Genomic DNA, 16323 nt, shown 5'->3' on the forward strand with positions numbered 1-16323 from the left:
CTACCTGAAGTAGTCTCAGCCTGCTACTTCTCCGCCACCTTGACTCCTCCCCCCAATCCTCCATATCTCTTAACTCATCTTATCTTTACAACATCCCTATACCTTAGGAATTATCTTTAATTCAAAGTCACAAGGATAATAGATTAATTGATTACATTAGTGAGCAATGAATGTTAATAACTATATACTGGCATGATTGTTCTTATTGACATCAACTGTAAATAGAGGCAGGACTGTGACTAATTCTGTCAAAATGAAGTATTTGCCCATGATCTGTAGATCATTAAGGGAAAGATTGTAGAATGTTAGTCTTTTCTCACGATTTCTGGTCTTCATAAATAAATATAATTTAATTCTTTCATCACAGATGTTCAACTCATATTACTGGCATTAATGTGGTTTTCAAGGAATGTCAGGGAGGCAGCTGTATAACAAGGCCATGCAGGCGTGACTCACAGACAGGACTGTATGAAGCAAAATGTACATTTATCCCAGAAAAATCCCAGGCTGCAAAGGACTCCATAATGTTTATGCAAAGTCTCAATTCCGTAAGTGCCTTCTTTTTCTAGTTTCACAAAGGAACACTTCAGGAAAAATTAATTAGGGAAGCTGTATTTTCTACTATGAAATTATGTATACCAAAGGACATGAAGGAGATTACTCAAACGATTAACTAAAAGCTGTTCCAGCCTGTGTCAGGGTGTGCCTGGAAAAGTTTCCACCTTTTTTTTATAAAACCAGTTTCTTTTCTTCAGAAGTAGAACTGTACCCTTTTCACTGATGTCACATAATTTCTTAAAACAACATCTCTTCCCTCATTTGACTTCTGTGGATTTGTGTAGTTCTAAAACTACAACCTTACTTTTAGTTCTCTCTTCTAAGTGTTAATCATACTACTTTTCCAAAGTAATTCATTCTATAGCTTTGGAAAAGTACTGACATTCTAGACTTTGTAGTACCTTCACACTAAAGTATATCAAGCTATTGCAAAGTGATACTGTGAAAATGAGCATGGCTCTGTTTCTACATAACAAACTTAAGGGAAAAGTTCACAATTACTAGTCTCATCAATTACAAAATAATAACACAATAATTCAAGTTTTAAAGCTAATGTTTGGCCTGAAATATCTGGTTTCAATGTATAAAGTTGAGTGGATAAGAACAGGTGTCTTGGAGTCAGAAGACTTGATATCAAAACCCAGTCTGTCATTTTCAACTGTGTCTTTACAAGCAAACTTGTAAAGTTCTCTTGAAATTTAGTTCTCTCATCCCATAAATGGGAATTATAATACATCACAGGTTATTATTGTTAGGTTCACAAGAGGTAGTATGAGTAAAGCATGATCACAGTGCTTAGCACAAGGTGAGCACAAAATAACCTTTAAAGTTTTAGTTTTTAAAATTTATAAAATATCTGGATAATAGTTAATTATTCTTTCCCTGGATAAGTCCAATCTTAATTAATGTAAACATATTGTAATTAACTAATGAGGGTTTCTAAGCATGCAAAAAAAATTTAAATATGAAAGTCATCAGAAACAAATCAAAATAAAGTATACTACCTCTAGATAGTAAGACTAACTTATTTAAAAGAAGCAATATTCTATATACCAAATCACTTAGCAACAAATATTTCTTTGGGTAGAGGTTTGTAAATGCCTATTATTTCCAATAAAATTTAAACCTGCTTTAGAACCTAAGGCATTAATGATGAAGAACTTGAATCAAAATATAGAGTTAATATTTGCTGAAACTCTTAAAATAACCTAATTAGATATTTAAGTAGAAGTTGTTTACCAGTCTGAAAAAGGTCCCTTCTAGAAATACTTGAAACATGAGTCAAGAAAGTTCACTTTAACCTGCTAAATCTGAATCAGAATTCAGCATCCAAGTAGGTATCAGATCATGTGACAAGAGGATAATTGGAATATGTACTGCCTATACCAAGCTATAAGTCCCAAAAGCATCTTACTGTCAGAAAATACCTCATGCTGCCTACCTGAGAGATAAATAATAATGAAGAAGATCACATAACTGAGATATGGATAGAACTAATTATATAAGCCATGTCTCAGAGATAAATACTGAACATCTTGTCCAGAATAACACTAACTTCTAATTATCAAAACACAAATTAAATAAATTGCATAGTATTTGTACTACCCAGGGTATCAGCTCATCCAAGGGAGATATGACCTGAAATACCGAATGTTCAATTCCATAATTTCCTTCCCTTCAATTTCATTATTTCCACTTCATGCTCAGCTGGAAATACAGAAATAATTAAAGATAACTATTCTTGACAGACTCAGTGAGAAAGTGCAGAAATAAGAAAACATATATATGAATTCAAAGTACAAAGAGGTTGAAACCAAGTGCTATGGGAGTACAGCAAATATCTCCACCTGGAGGTCGGAAAATTGTTTCTAAAGTGATGAAAAAAATTACATCTGAAAAGGAATGAGTATGAACTTGCCAAAGCAGGAATAGGAAGGGCAATTTTAAGTTAAAAAAAAAAATTTTATAAAAACAAAGAGTGGGGAAAGGTGCAGGGATGCCACACATGATTGTACAAGTTGAGCACTGCCCAAATTATCTGCATCATGGTCACTAAAAATTTAAATATTTATTAGAACAACTTTCAGGTAAATAGCAGTAAAACAAACAAACAAACAAACAAAAAAAACCACCAACTTGAGAACAGGTCACCTTTTTCTAATTTGTGCAAGATTTCCTATCTCTTTTTCCATTTGAGTTAGCAAAGACCCTTGTGAAGATTTCTAGCATACTCTAAGAACAAGAAAAAAATCAGTGTGATATAAGAAGAGGATGGTCAGAGCAAGGAGCAGGAAACAAGACTGAAAGAACAAACTTACCTACAAAGCTAAGGTATTTGGATTTTATCTTAACAGCTTCAGACTGGTGACATGATCAGTTTAATTCTTTCAGGAAGATAACTATACTAATAGTGAGAAGCATGAAAGAATGAGATGACAGAAAGCAGAGAATCTAGTTAGAAGGCTACAGCAATAGGCAGATCAGAGACCTGAAGTCTCTGAATAAAGGCAGTGGCAGGGGACAAGGGACCAGATTTGATGCGTATTTCATATCAGCAAGACTTGATTATCAATCACCACTTTGACTGAAACTGTCTTTTTCTCCCATGCAATGAACCCCTTCTGGGATATGTCAATCGTTCTGAAGTTAATGTAAATCATCCATGTTAGAAGGAAACCAAAATCTTAAAACTTAAATGAAAGGTATTCAAATTTAATAATTTAGTTCTAAATCTGAGCTTACATTTGGAGATTGTACTGGGAGGGCATTTTTAAACATGCAGTGCCATTTATAAAAATATTTCTCAGGGTGCCTGGGTGGCTCAGTCAATTAAGCATCCAACTCTTGATTTCAGTTTAGGTCATGATCTCAGAGTCCCGGGAGGGAGCTGTGCTCAGCAGGGAGTCTGCTTGAGGATTCTCTCTCTCCCTCTGTCACCCCCGCCCCCCGTGCAGATGGGAGCATGCACATGCTCTCTCTCTAATAAATAAATAAATCTTTAAAAAAGATTTTTCTAATAAACGGAAGCTTACTGCAAGATGGATTTCTTCTTGAATGCTGTATGAGTTTATGGGAGCATTTTCCCAAGTTACTAAGTTTTCAAAACTTGGAGAATTTTCATAGGTTCTGTAATAAGGAAACATTTGGCAGAATTGCTAGGTACAGCTCACCATTTGCAACTGAAAGAGCACCAATCACATTTTCTCATTTTCTCCCTACATTTTCATTACTGTCTCAGGAGTATTATTTTATGTCAGAGTTCACTAGAGCCAAAAATAATCCAGCTTGCTAAAATATCTGTGTTCTGGGGAGCCTGGGTGGCTCAGTAGGTTAAGCATCTGTCTTCAGCTCAGGTCATGATGTCACCGTCCTGGAATCAAGCTCGCTGTGGGACTGAGCCCACTGCCCTCTGCCTTTCCACCCTATTTGTGTGCGCGCTCTCTCTCTCAAATAATAGATAGATAGATAGATAGATAGATAAAATATCTTTCCTCAATTTTTTGTTCAACTATAAAGATATAAAAAAACACTTGGGCAATTAAAGAAGGTCATTTTCTTTATCCCACTTTTAAAGGACAGCTAGAAATCCAGTCCCTCTTCCACTAAACTTAATTCAGGCTTGAGTCACCCAAGAGTCCAGAAGGGAAAATAAGAAATTAAGTTAAGCAGTTGTACCAGCTACATACTTCCCCCAACTGCCATGATCTCACTATACCTAAGAGAATCATCAAAAAACTTTCCAGTGATGGTTTCACCTTGCTTCCTCTCTACTGAGGTATATAAAATGGATGTGAGATTGTTACATTATGAAATAATTTTTAATTGTCAGGAGATAAAATCTGTGGAGGATGTATGTGGCAGCCAGCTACATATTCGGAAAAGAACGTAATGCTTACCAATTATTGAAATAGTGTCTTCTAATTGATTTTTTCCAGGTAACTGAATTTTGTACAGCAAAAACTCACAATACAGAAGCTCCAAACCTACAAAACAAAATGTGTAGTAGCAGAAGTACATGGGATGTAATTATGGACTCTGATGATTTTCAGAATGCATCTCCCATGGAAGGAACAGATCAACCACCTGATCCTACATTTTCATTGTTAAAGGCCAAACAGCGAGTTGTCTGTCTGGTACTTGATAAGTCTGGAAGCATGAGTTCGGTAAGACATTTGTTAGCTTCCTTAAATTAAGTAGTTAATTACTAGAAATATAATTTAATCTTGGGTTTAATTCTATTAAGCTAACTAAAACATAAATTTATTACTCTAATAACTTTTAGTACAATGATTCTATATGGACAAGTACTAGAAGAAAATACACTAAAAAATAATTGTTATATGAAGATGATTGGACTATGGATTATGTTTATTCTTTAACTTTTAATTCTAACAAATTAAAAATACTATAACTGAACAAAAAAAGTATCCATAATTCCACCATTGAGCATGTTATTCCAATCTTTTTTGTGTATTTGTTTTTCCTTCTCAAAAATGTGATTAAATTTTGTATGATACTTTATAGTATTATTTATTTTACTTACCATACCATAAATACTCCCTATAGAAAAAAATGATTTCATGATATAATTTTTAATGATCACATGCACATACCCTAATTTAGTCAGCTTCCTGTTATTGAACATTTTAGAGTTTTCAACTTTTTATAAAAATTATGCTGCAATGAACATTTTTGTATGCATTTTAAAATTATTTTCTTAGCAAAATTCCTGAATATAAATTTGTTCAATAAAAAGGCATAGATTTTTAAGGCTTTATTAAGTATAACATATAGTATAATGTATATTAAGTATAACGTAAAGTATAATGATTTTTCAATTTTTTCTTTAATTTTTTTTTAATGAGATAAGGGGGCCAAACTTTTTCCTTCAAATTGTCCATTTAGCCTAATGATATCTATTTCTTTTCTTTTTTCTTTAAAAAATTATTTTTTTATTAACATATAATGTATTATTAGCCCCAGGAGTACAGGTCTGTGAATCGACAGGTTTACACACTTCACAGCACTCACCATAGCACATACCTTCCCCAATGTTCATAACCCAACCACCCTCTCCCTACCCCCTCCCCCAGGAACCCTCAGTTTGTTTTGTATGATTAAGAGTCTCTTATGGTTTGTCTCCCTCCTGATCCCATCTTGGTTTCATTTATTCTATTCCAACCCCCTAATCCCCCCATGTTGCCTCTCAACTTCCTCGTATCAGGGAGATCATATGATAACTGTCTTTCTCTGATTATTTCGCTAAGCATAATACCCTCTAGTTCCATCCAAGTCATTGCAAATGGCAAGATTTCATTTCTTTTGACGGCTGGATAGTATTCCAGTGTGTGTGTGTGTGTGTGTGTGTGTGTGTGTGTGTGTGTGTGTTTGTGTATCACACATCTTCTTTATCCATTCATCTGTTGATTCACATCTAGATTCCTTCCATAGTTTGTCTATTGTGGACATTGCTGCTATAAACATTCGGGTGCACGTGCCCCTTCGGATCACTACATTTGTATCTTTAGGATAAATACCCAGTAGTGTGATTGCTGGGTTGTAGGGTAGTTCTATTTTCAACTTCTTGAGGACACTCCATGCTGTTTTCCAGAGTGGTTGCACCAGCTTACATTCCCACCAACAGTGCAGGAGGGTTCAAGGGGGCCAAACTTTAAAATAATAGTAATCAATTACTATCAAGATCTCTGGCCCATGAACAACTTTGTCTTTCACCAATCTGTCAAGATTTGAGGAGACTCAGGAAATGTTCAGACATCTTTTTCTTACAGGAAGACCGTCTCTTTCGAATGAATCAAGCAGCAGAACTATACTTGATTCAAATTATTGAAAAGGGATCTTTGGTTGGGATGGTCACATTTGAAAGTTTTGCTACAACCCAAAACTACCTAACAGAAATAACTGGTGATAATGCTTATGAAAAGATCACTGCAAACCTGCCTCAAGAAGCTGGTGGTGGAACTTCAATTTGCAGTGGTCTCAGAGCAGGATTCCAGGTAAAATAAAAATGCTTTCTAAATAGCATTTGCCACTTACCATTGCTTTTATTTTTACCCCACTGTCTTTGAACAAGAGTCATGAATTCATAGGTCCGTTATCTAAATAGTATATTTTTTAAAGACTCCCCTACTGTCTGTTGTTTACAGCTGGGTAGTCTCTCTGGGTGTGGTTATTCCACCAATGTACTCTTGAGATACTGAGTGGCACTGAAGAATGGTTAAGAAAGGGAAGAAAAATCCAACGTGCACATAATTGCTGCAATTTTATTGAGGAGTTTACCATTTCTTTATCACTCCCAACATCTGAACTACTATTAGCAAACAACAATGCTGCTGAGGGGACTGTGGAAGAGGGAAATTATCACTAGTTCTATATTATAAAGACAACTCTAGTTCATCAAGTTAAATTGACAATTAAAAATCACAAAGATAGCTCCCTAAGCAGTTTAGTACCAAACCTAAGACACACAGGTGGAAGTTTAATGAAATAAGAATTGTGAAATAAAATATTGGGAGCAACTTTACAGCACTATATTAGTCTGCCTTATGGTATGCATTTGAATTTCTTCCAACCTAAGATAGCCTTTGTTTAAGCCTATTTATTGTCATTAAGTTACAAAAACAAAAAACTGCTTTCCTTCACTGACCCTCCCATTTCTCTAGCTAAAAAAGTAGAGATTATTACCCTTTTCCAGGCCACTAATTAATATTATCTCTTAGCTTTCTAGTTGAGTCATTTTTTATAATGCGTATTGGTTTAAGGAGGTACACAGGCTCTGGATTCCGGCAAACCTGGGATTCTGGCTCTATTATTTCTTAGTTAAATGACTTTGGGTAAGTTATCAACTCAGGAAGTCTCAGTTTACTCAACTAAGGGAATGTGGAAAACAACAGTACCTATCTCATTTAATTATGACAATTATGTAAGATAAGAAAGTGTTCAAAAAGGACTGCTATTATTATAATAAACATAATTCTTATACAGTTCTATTCACTTCTAAAATGTGATGGTATTATACCTTGGGAATGTGTCTTATGGTTTGAACATATTGGTTTGTATATTTTTCTTAATATATTTTGATATATACCTATGGATATTTTGACCACAGAGTCTATTATTGAACAGATTATGTTAAGTCACATTCAAAGTTATAAATACCTCTTCACTACTTTTAAAATGAAACCATAGCAATATATAGCATTTTACTTACATAATCATTATAATAGCTAAAATTTATTGAGCATATTCTACATTATTGCCTATGTTAAATACATGTATGATCTTATTTAGCCTTACCATTACTTTTTTAATAAGGTATTATTATTATTATGCCCATTTTGCACATAGGGAAACTAAAGTTCAGAGTAATTAAATACCATTCTTAAGATCATATAGTCAGTAACCAGCAAATCTAGGTAGGATTCAAAACCTGGTCTTTCTTATTCCAAAATCCAAAAAGCTAATCACTACACTGCAGTATTTATATAACTCTATTATATATAGTGAGGGTGGGAACTAAATGCTAGATATTCTGTTTAGCAAATTGTACAGGGAGAATTTATTCTCAATTTGTATGACTAAAGATTTTTAGCCAATACTCTTGATAGAAGTCAGAAAAAGACAAAAAAATTATAATACTTGATAAATTTATGAAATTCCTACTTTATGGCAGGTCAATGTTTTTTCCAGGAAATCATCAGATTCTTCAGTGATCAAATAGAATACATAAAAAGGCACATCATTTAACTTTGCATACCTGCCTTTAGTCATAACTTTGCAAATGTTGTCTAGTATGCTGCCAAAACAGCCTGGGTCAGGGGCACCTCGGTGGCTCAGAGGGTTAAAGCCTCTGCCTTCAGCTCAGGTCATAGAGGGTCCTGGGATGGAGTCCCACATGGGGTTCTCTGCTCAGCAGCAGGGAGCCTTCTTCCCCCTCTCTCTCTCTCTCTGTCTGCCTCTTTGCCTACTTTTGATCTCTGTCTGTCAAATAAATAAATAAAATCTTAAAAAAAAAAACAACAGCCTGGGTCATTTGCTTCTACCTCAAGCATCGCCTGGAATAATAATAATAACTTACACTGAGGCACCTGGGTGGCTCAGTCAGTTAAGCATCTGCCTTCATGATCCTGGAATCCTGGGATCAAGACCCCCATCCGGCTCCCTGCACAGCAGGGAGTCTGTTTCTCCCTCTCCCTCTACTGCTCCTTCTGCTTGTGTTCTCTCTCTCTCTCTCTCTGTCAAATAAATAAAATCTTTTAAAAAATAATAACTAATATTCACTTAGCACTTACTATTTGCTAGGCATTGTTCTAAGAGTTTTATTTTCCTCTCTTGGGTAGCTTGAATATATTTGAAAAGTTTAGAAGCACTGTTTGAAAAACAGTTTTGAAGCACTGTTTGAAAAACTGCAAGACTATTGTACATTCCACTCATTTCTATGCCAACACAGCCTGGAATGACAGTGCAAAGTTTCCTTTTGCTTACTCTGATGCATAGGCCTAAAGCCTTCTCCAAGACTAAAGAGTATACTTATTCTTATTTTAAATGTATTGAGATATGATATTCTGTACTAATAATCTGATTTTTCACTACCAGGCAATTATCCACAGCAACCAAAGTACTTCTGGTTCTGAAATCATATTACTAACAGATGGAGAAGATGATGAAATAAGCTCATGCTTTGAGGAGGTAAAGGAAAGTGGTGCAGTCATCCACACCATTGCTCTGGGACCCTCTGCTGCCAAAGAACTAGAGACTCTGTCAAATATGACAGGTAAACCTTTGGAATATAGTTTGAATAGAAAATATATTTTCAGTCTCTCCCATTAACTACATTTCCCATTAACTACCTCCCCCATTAAACTACAACACTGCTCATAAATTTCCTATCCTAAAATTTAATTGTTGACCCTTCCTTGTCCTTGCCCTTCAAATTAATCTTTCCTCTTCCCCACCTCCAACTCTCTGTACTTCTATCTATACCAGCTTCTTCTAATATTAGTCAATATTCTCTGTCTTCATTCATTTCTCACCACTTTCTACCAATACCACCAAATTGAAACTTCTTTCTCCATGGCCACCAATGATTTCCTCAACTGCAATTCCAAAGCTCTTGCTCATATTTGTCCTGTTCAATCCTACAGTCGAGATTCAGATAGCCCTAATTCAGAGAAGAAGAAATGGAAACATATAGAGTACAAATGATTTGCCTAAGGCTGTAGTTAAAGTCCTGATTACCAGTTCCCCAGCAATCCATCCTTTTCCATTGCCTTTTTTTTTTTTTAAGAGAAAGACAGCATGTGTGTGCATGTGACCATGAGGTAGCGGGGCAGAGAGAGAGGGAGAGAGAGAATCTTAAGCAGGTTCCATGCCCAGCGGCAAAGCCCATGGAGGGGCTGGATCTTACAACCCTGAGATCATGACCTGAGTCAAAATCAAAAGTTGGATGCCTAACTGACTGAGCCACCCAGGTGTCCCCATCCTTTTCCATTCCTTACTCCTGTGTAATTTCTTTGTTAACTCCTAAGTTATTTATTTTCTCACTTAATTTTTACTTAATTCTAAACTATTCTCTAAATTCTCTAAATTGTTTTGGTATACCTTAGACACAACTAAAAATGAGCAACTGGTTCAAAATTGTCTTAAATTTCATTTTTATAACACCATTTAGTGATTAGATCAGCTTTACTAATGTGGCAGACCCTTATTCTAATGATTGATATAAAAACAATAATATTTGGGGGCACCTGGGTGGCTCAGTGGGTTAAAGCCTCTGTCTTCGGCTCGGGTCATGATCCCAGGGTCCTGGGATCGAGCCCCGCATCGGGCTCTCTGCTCAGCAGGGAGCCTGCTTACTCCTCTCTCCCTGTCTGCCTCTCTGCCTACTTGTGATCTCTGTCTTTCAAATAAATAAAATCTTTTAAAAAATTAAAAATTTTTAAAAAACAATAATATTTGGCAAGTTCTTTAAGATTTCTTCATATTTATATTGATAAAAGCAGAAGAACAAGTATGAGTTTCCAAATTAAAATTAGTATTATGAAAGTAAATACAATTCCATTTTAGGAGGACATCGTTTTTATGCCAATAAAGACATAAATGGCCTTACCGATGCTTTCAGTAGAATTTCATCTAGAAGTGGCAGCATCACTCAGCAGGCTATTCAGGTTGGTATCTCAGAAAATTTGCCTTTTCACATTTGTAATAAATGTCCATTATCCTAAATAGACATTTCTTTCTCTAATAAATAACTATTTTGCCTGAAAATTATTTCCTACTAAAAAACATTCTTACTGAATTTCCTTTTCTTTGACACTTGTCATCTTCTGATTCTTTTCTTCTGATTTGTCCACTATTTATAATTATAAATGCTTTTATTTGCAAAATTCTTCAAAATAATTCTTATTTCACTGAAATCTTAGACATAACTTTAGAATTACTCTAAACTGACAAAGCTTTGAAATTTTATTAACTATAATTACGAATTGGTTCTCTCTGTTCTTTTTTTTATTCATGTAACAGTTAGAAAGTAAAGCCTTGAGTATTACAGGAAGGAAATGGATAAATGGTACAGTACCTGTGGATAGTACAATTGGAAATGACACTTTCTTTGTTGTCACATGGACAATACAAAAGCCAGAAATTCTTCTCCAAGATCCAAAAGGAACAAAATATGAAACTTCAGATTTCAAAGTAGATAAACTGAATGTTCGGTCTGCCCGTCTTCAAATACCAGGTATTGCAAAGGTAAGAATATTCTTTTATTTTCTCCATGATTTATTAATCAACTTTGAGGGGAAAAAATGAAGATAACATCCACTACACCGTCAATATTAAAGCGGCAACAATCATCTGTCACAAAAAAGAAGCTAAGGGCTGTCTGAGTAGTGTCAGTTAAATGTCCAACTCTTGGTTTCAGCTCAGGAAGTGATTTTGGGATCCTGAGATGGAGCTCTGTGTCAGGCTCAGTGTGGAGTCTGTTTAAGACTCTCTCTCCCTCTGCCTTTCCCTCTGATCCCCCCTTGCATTACCATCCCACCCTACTCCATCCCCTCTCTCACTCTCATTCTCTCTCAAAATAAATAAATCTTAAAAAAAAAAAAAAGCCAAGTAGAATAGAGATTTATATCCATACTATTTACTAGCTTATAAAATTTGAGTATTAAAAATCATTACTGGGGCGCCTGGGTGGCTCAGTGGGTTAAGGCCTCTGCCTTCGGCTCAGGTCATGATCCCAGGGGTCCTGGGATGGAGCCCAGCATCGGGCTCCCCTCAGCAGGAAGCCTGCTTCCTCCTCTATCTCTGCCTGCCTCTCTGCCTACCTGTGATCTCTGTCTGTCAAATAAATTTAAAAAAATTTTTTTAAATAATTACTATTACTCTGCTTAAATTTCTAAATAACTTTGTATTCCAAACAAGAATAGGAAAGCATTACAAAAACTCTCAAATAGATATGTTGGATTTTCAGACAGGTACTTGGACTTACAGCCTTCTAAATAAACATGCCAACTCTCAAATGCTAACGGTGACAATGACTACTCGAGCAAGAAGTCCCACCACGCTGCCAGTAATTGCAACTGCTCACATGAGCCAAAGTACAACACATTATCCTAGCCCAATGATTGTTTATGCACAAGTCAGTCAAGGGTTTTTGCCTGTTCTGGGAATCAATGTAACAGCCACTATAGAAACTGAAGATGGACACCGAGTAATACTGGAGCTCTGGGACAATGGTGCTGGTAATAAGAATCTGCATTAACTTCCACTGAAGCTAAAATCCTACTACAGTCACATAACTTAGAAATCAATATTTCCTATGTATGTGAATGAATCAATTTTTAAGTAAATGAAATTTGATTTTTATGTTTTTAATACTCTCTTTTAATACTCTCTTTTTTTAATTGCTCTCTGAACTACACAAAGATATAAGCACATTTATCTTTAAATTTTACGAGTAATTTTACTTTCCTCATGGAAATTAAATATAATTTTTCCCCATTTTCATTAGTGTGTTTTGCATATGCTTCTTCCATTTTGCATATGCTTTTTCTTTATTTTGTTAAGATTTCTATATGAAATAATAATAGCTAATATTAACTGAATGTTTACCATGAATTACTTTTCCAAGGTCAAAGGTTAGCAAGTAGCCAGGCCAGGCTCTGAACCCAAGCAGTCTGATACCGGGGTTCATGTACTTAAACCACTGTGCTATACTCTGTGCTATATATAACCAAAATGATTATATATAGCTATATATATATATATATGTGCTATATATAACCAAAATGATTACCAACACTAGTGCTCATGAACAGTGCTTAGGACTGTCACTGTTACTCCACTGAATGGCTAATTATTATGTTATAATATCTAGGTGCTGATACTGTGAAGAATGATGGTGTCTATTCAAGATATTTTACAGAATATCATGGAAATGGTAGATACAGTTTAAGAGTACATGCCCAGGCGAGAAACAATATGGCCAGACTAAGTTTAAAACAACAACAGAACAAAGCTCTGTATATGCCAGGCTATGTTGAAAATGGTAAGTAGCATTAAGATAGAAATGTGTCATCTGTTTACATAAGTTACATGTGGTAAGCACTGAAAATATTATGTACTATGGAAAATATAAGTATAGAGTTGTATAATTATCTGTGTATTTAAAAGCCATATTCATGTTAAAAGACCTAGCACAGGATGATGCTTCCAACGTGTTTTGTTTACATCTCCCTCAGTTCATTTCATTTACACTGAAAAAAAAATCACTGGGGCGCCTGGGGGGCTCAGTCGGTTAAGCATCTGTCTTTGGCTCAGGTCTTGGGTTCTGGGATCAAGCTCCACATCAGGGAGCCTGCTTCTCCCTCTCCCTGCTTGTGCTCTCTCTCTCTCTCTCCCTCTGTCAAATGAATAAATAAAATCTTAAAAAAAGAAATCACTGAGCACGTCTCTATGTGGCAAGCATTGTGCTAGATGCTATAACTAAAAAAAATAAACAAGACACCAGCCTTGTCCTCAAATAATTTACAGTCAAGTAATAAAGACAGGTATGTTAAGAGATAGTTCTAACATTGCATAATGTCTCATCAGTTTTAAAATGATACCAATAAAACAAGCTTTTTTTTCTCTAAAAGCTATTTTTCACTGTCTACAATCAATCAATAATAACCCATTTATAGCTGCAAGATGAGATTATAAGATAAAGAATAGACATAGCATTATGAAAAGTCACAGAATTACCTTTATTGTAGGTAAAATTATACTGAACCCACCCAGGCCTGAAGTCAAAGATGACATATCAGAAGCTAAAGTAGAAGATTTCAGCAGACTAACCTCTGGAGGATCATTTACTGTATCAGGAGCTCCTCCTGCTGGTAGTCATACTCATGTGTTCCCACCTGGCAAAATAACAGACCTTGAAGCTAAGGTTAAAGAAGATCGCATTCGACTTTCATGGACGGCCCCTGGCAATGTCCTTGATAAAGGAAAAGGTAAGTTTCATATTATGTTTTAAAATATATAAAAAGAGGGGTGCCTGGGTGGCTCAGTCGGTTAAGCGGCTGCCTTTGGCTGGGGTCATGATCCCAGGGTCTTGGAATCAAACCCCACAATGGACTCCCTGCTCAGCAGAGAGCCTGCTTCGTACTCTCCTTCTGCTTGCCACTCTGCCTACTTGTGCTATCTATCTATCTCTCTGTCAAATAAATGAATAAAATCTTTAAAAGTGATTTTTAAAATTTTAAATAAATAAATAAATATATTCATATATACATACACACACACACACACACATATATATATAAAAGAAATCCCTTTGGCTTTCATTTTCTAGGAACTGTCTAATGTCCTACTTATAAAAAACAGGTATGGAGTGTTTACTCTGAGCCGTTACTCACCTACTTTTAGATGCAGAAATTGAAGTTCCAAGAGATAATGAAAGGCACATACAGGTAGTCAGACAGGAAAAGAAGGAATAAAATAATATGTTCAAGGTCAAAAAAGCAAAGTTTCAGAATAAAATATCTAAATTAAAATAAAAGCTAGGTGATAGATAGATATATAGAACCATCTAAATGGAATGCAGGGTGTGTGTGAAGAATAGTGAAATAGATTGATAAGGCTTATTACTAAAAAACTAGAACGTTAAGGCAGAGGCTCTGAATTTTTTTTTAAATCACTAAATCAATGTTATTCACCATACACTTAAAACACTTGCAACATTTCATGAAAAAATAGTCTTTACTTCAAAAAAAGACATTTTATGTTTTATTCATGGCATTTCAGAATGTGAGAATATATTTTTATATTGATAACTCTAGTAGACCTCTAAAAGCACTTTGGAATAAAAAAAATTATGTCAGCATCTCCCTTTCTTTTCTTGACAAAGTAACAGTTATAATAATAACATATTCCAAACATTTAGGTCCCAGACATTCTGCTAAAACACTGTTCATGCATTATCATATCTAATTATCACCACTCAAGTAGTAGGCATTCAATAAATATCTGTTGAATGAATTGAATGACTGAATCTCCATTTTATAGATAAGAAAATTGAAGGTAAAAAGGTGAAATATATTTTTCTTTGTTACACAGCTAGAAAGTGTAGAATTAAGGTATGAATCAAAGTCTGCCTAAGTTCTTAAGCACATTTTAATTAGTACACATCTTAACCTCTCTGCTTTCTTTTGCCCTCTATCCTTATCCCTGTCTCCCACTCTACTGATCTCCCACTCCCCACTCCTATTACTCCCTCTCAGCTTAATGAGAAATAATACAGTTGTGGGGAACTGAATGTCTTTCCTATACTTGAATGCTATTATGTTCCTTGTTCTAAAAGTAGATTCAAATTTTTATATTTTTATTTCTTAAAAAAAAATCTAGATTTCATTTTTTTAGTACTGTATGATTTTGAATTAATTTTGTGATTAGATAACTAGATTAAAAACTACTTACATATTTGTTCTTAAAAGAAAGAAGATGGAATAACCAGATAAAACCTACATCTATGATTTTCGTGTCTAAATCCTACTGTGCATTTCTGAAGGGCCCTAAGTGTAAGACAATATAAGACAATATAAGGCATCCTACTGATTTTAATATACATGAAGTATCTATTGTCTTTCAGCCAAGAGCTACATTATAAGAATAAGTATGTGTTTCCTGGATCTCCGAGAAGATTTTGACAATGCTGCTTTAGTAAACACTACTAGTCTGATACCTCAGGAGGCTGGCTCAATAGAAAATTTTGAATTTAAACCAGAACCTTTTAAAATAGAAAATGGCACCAAATTCTATATTGCAATTCAAGCCATCCATGGAGCTAATCTAACCTCAGAGGTTTCTAACATTGCACAAGCAACCAAGGTTATTCCTCCGCAGGAATCCAGTGCCCCTGCTCTGGGTACCAAGATTTTTGCAACCAGTTTGGCAATCTGGGGATTAGCTATGATTTTATCTATATTTTAAACTAGGAAATATATTAGAAATAATATTAAAAAAAGAATATTCAATTTATATATACTTGATTAACATTTATTTAGAATTTAACTTGCTACACTTGTCTATAACAAAACTCTTTGTAAATGTACAAAGTTGTAAATTTCCTAACTTGAGTTCATTAGTTTTAATTAGTGAGCTAATAAGTTGCTAAATGTAAATCATAATGAATATATTTCCTATCTTTGAAAAATCCATTTATTAACTCAATAAAAAAGATAATGCATATTTGTACTTGAAGGTGTCTTA

General features: G+C 34.8%; 1 protein-coding gene across 1 annotated transcript in view; it reads left to right on the plus strand.

Annotated features, from left to right (window-relative positions):
* Positions 1-16044, plus strand: part of LOC111143716 (calcium-activated chloride channel regulator 1-like) — a 25567-nt gene extending 9523 nt beyond the window's left edge. The window contains exons 5-14 of the mRNA XM_022497543.1: positions 368-548; positions 4494-4721; positions 6348-6572; positions 9172-9349; positions 10642-10742; positions 11098-11322; positions 12044-12314; positions 12950-13120; positions 13827-14066; positions 15704-16044. Of these exons, the coding sequence (XP_022353251.1) occupies positions 368-548; positions 4494-4721; positions 6348-6572; positions 9172-9349; positions 10642-10742; positions 11098-11322; positions 12044-12314; positions 12950-13120; positions 13827-14066; positions 15704-16044 (2161 nt within the window). The remainder of the gene's footprint in view (positions 1-367; positions 549-4493; positions 4722-6347; positions 6573-9171; positions 9350-10641; positions 10743-11097; positions 11323-12043; positions 12315-12949; positions 13121-13826; positions 14067-15703) is intronic.
* Positions 16045-16323: the final 279 nt, after the last annotated feature.

This window comes from Enhydra lutris, unplaced genomic scaffold (genome assembly GCF_002288905.1).
Source record: "Enhydra lutris kenyoni isolate GAN:26980312 unplaced genomic scaffold, ASM228890v2 scaffoldscaffold9, whole genome shotgun sequence".
In the NCBI taxonomy this organism is placed as follows: domain Eukaryota; kingdom Metazoa; phylum Chordata; class Mammalia; order Carnivora; family Mustelidae; genus Enhydra; species Enhydra lutris.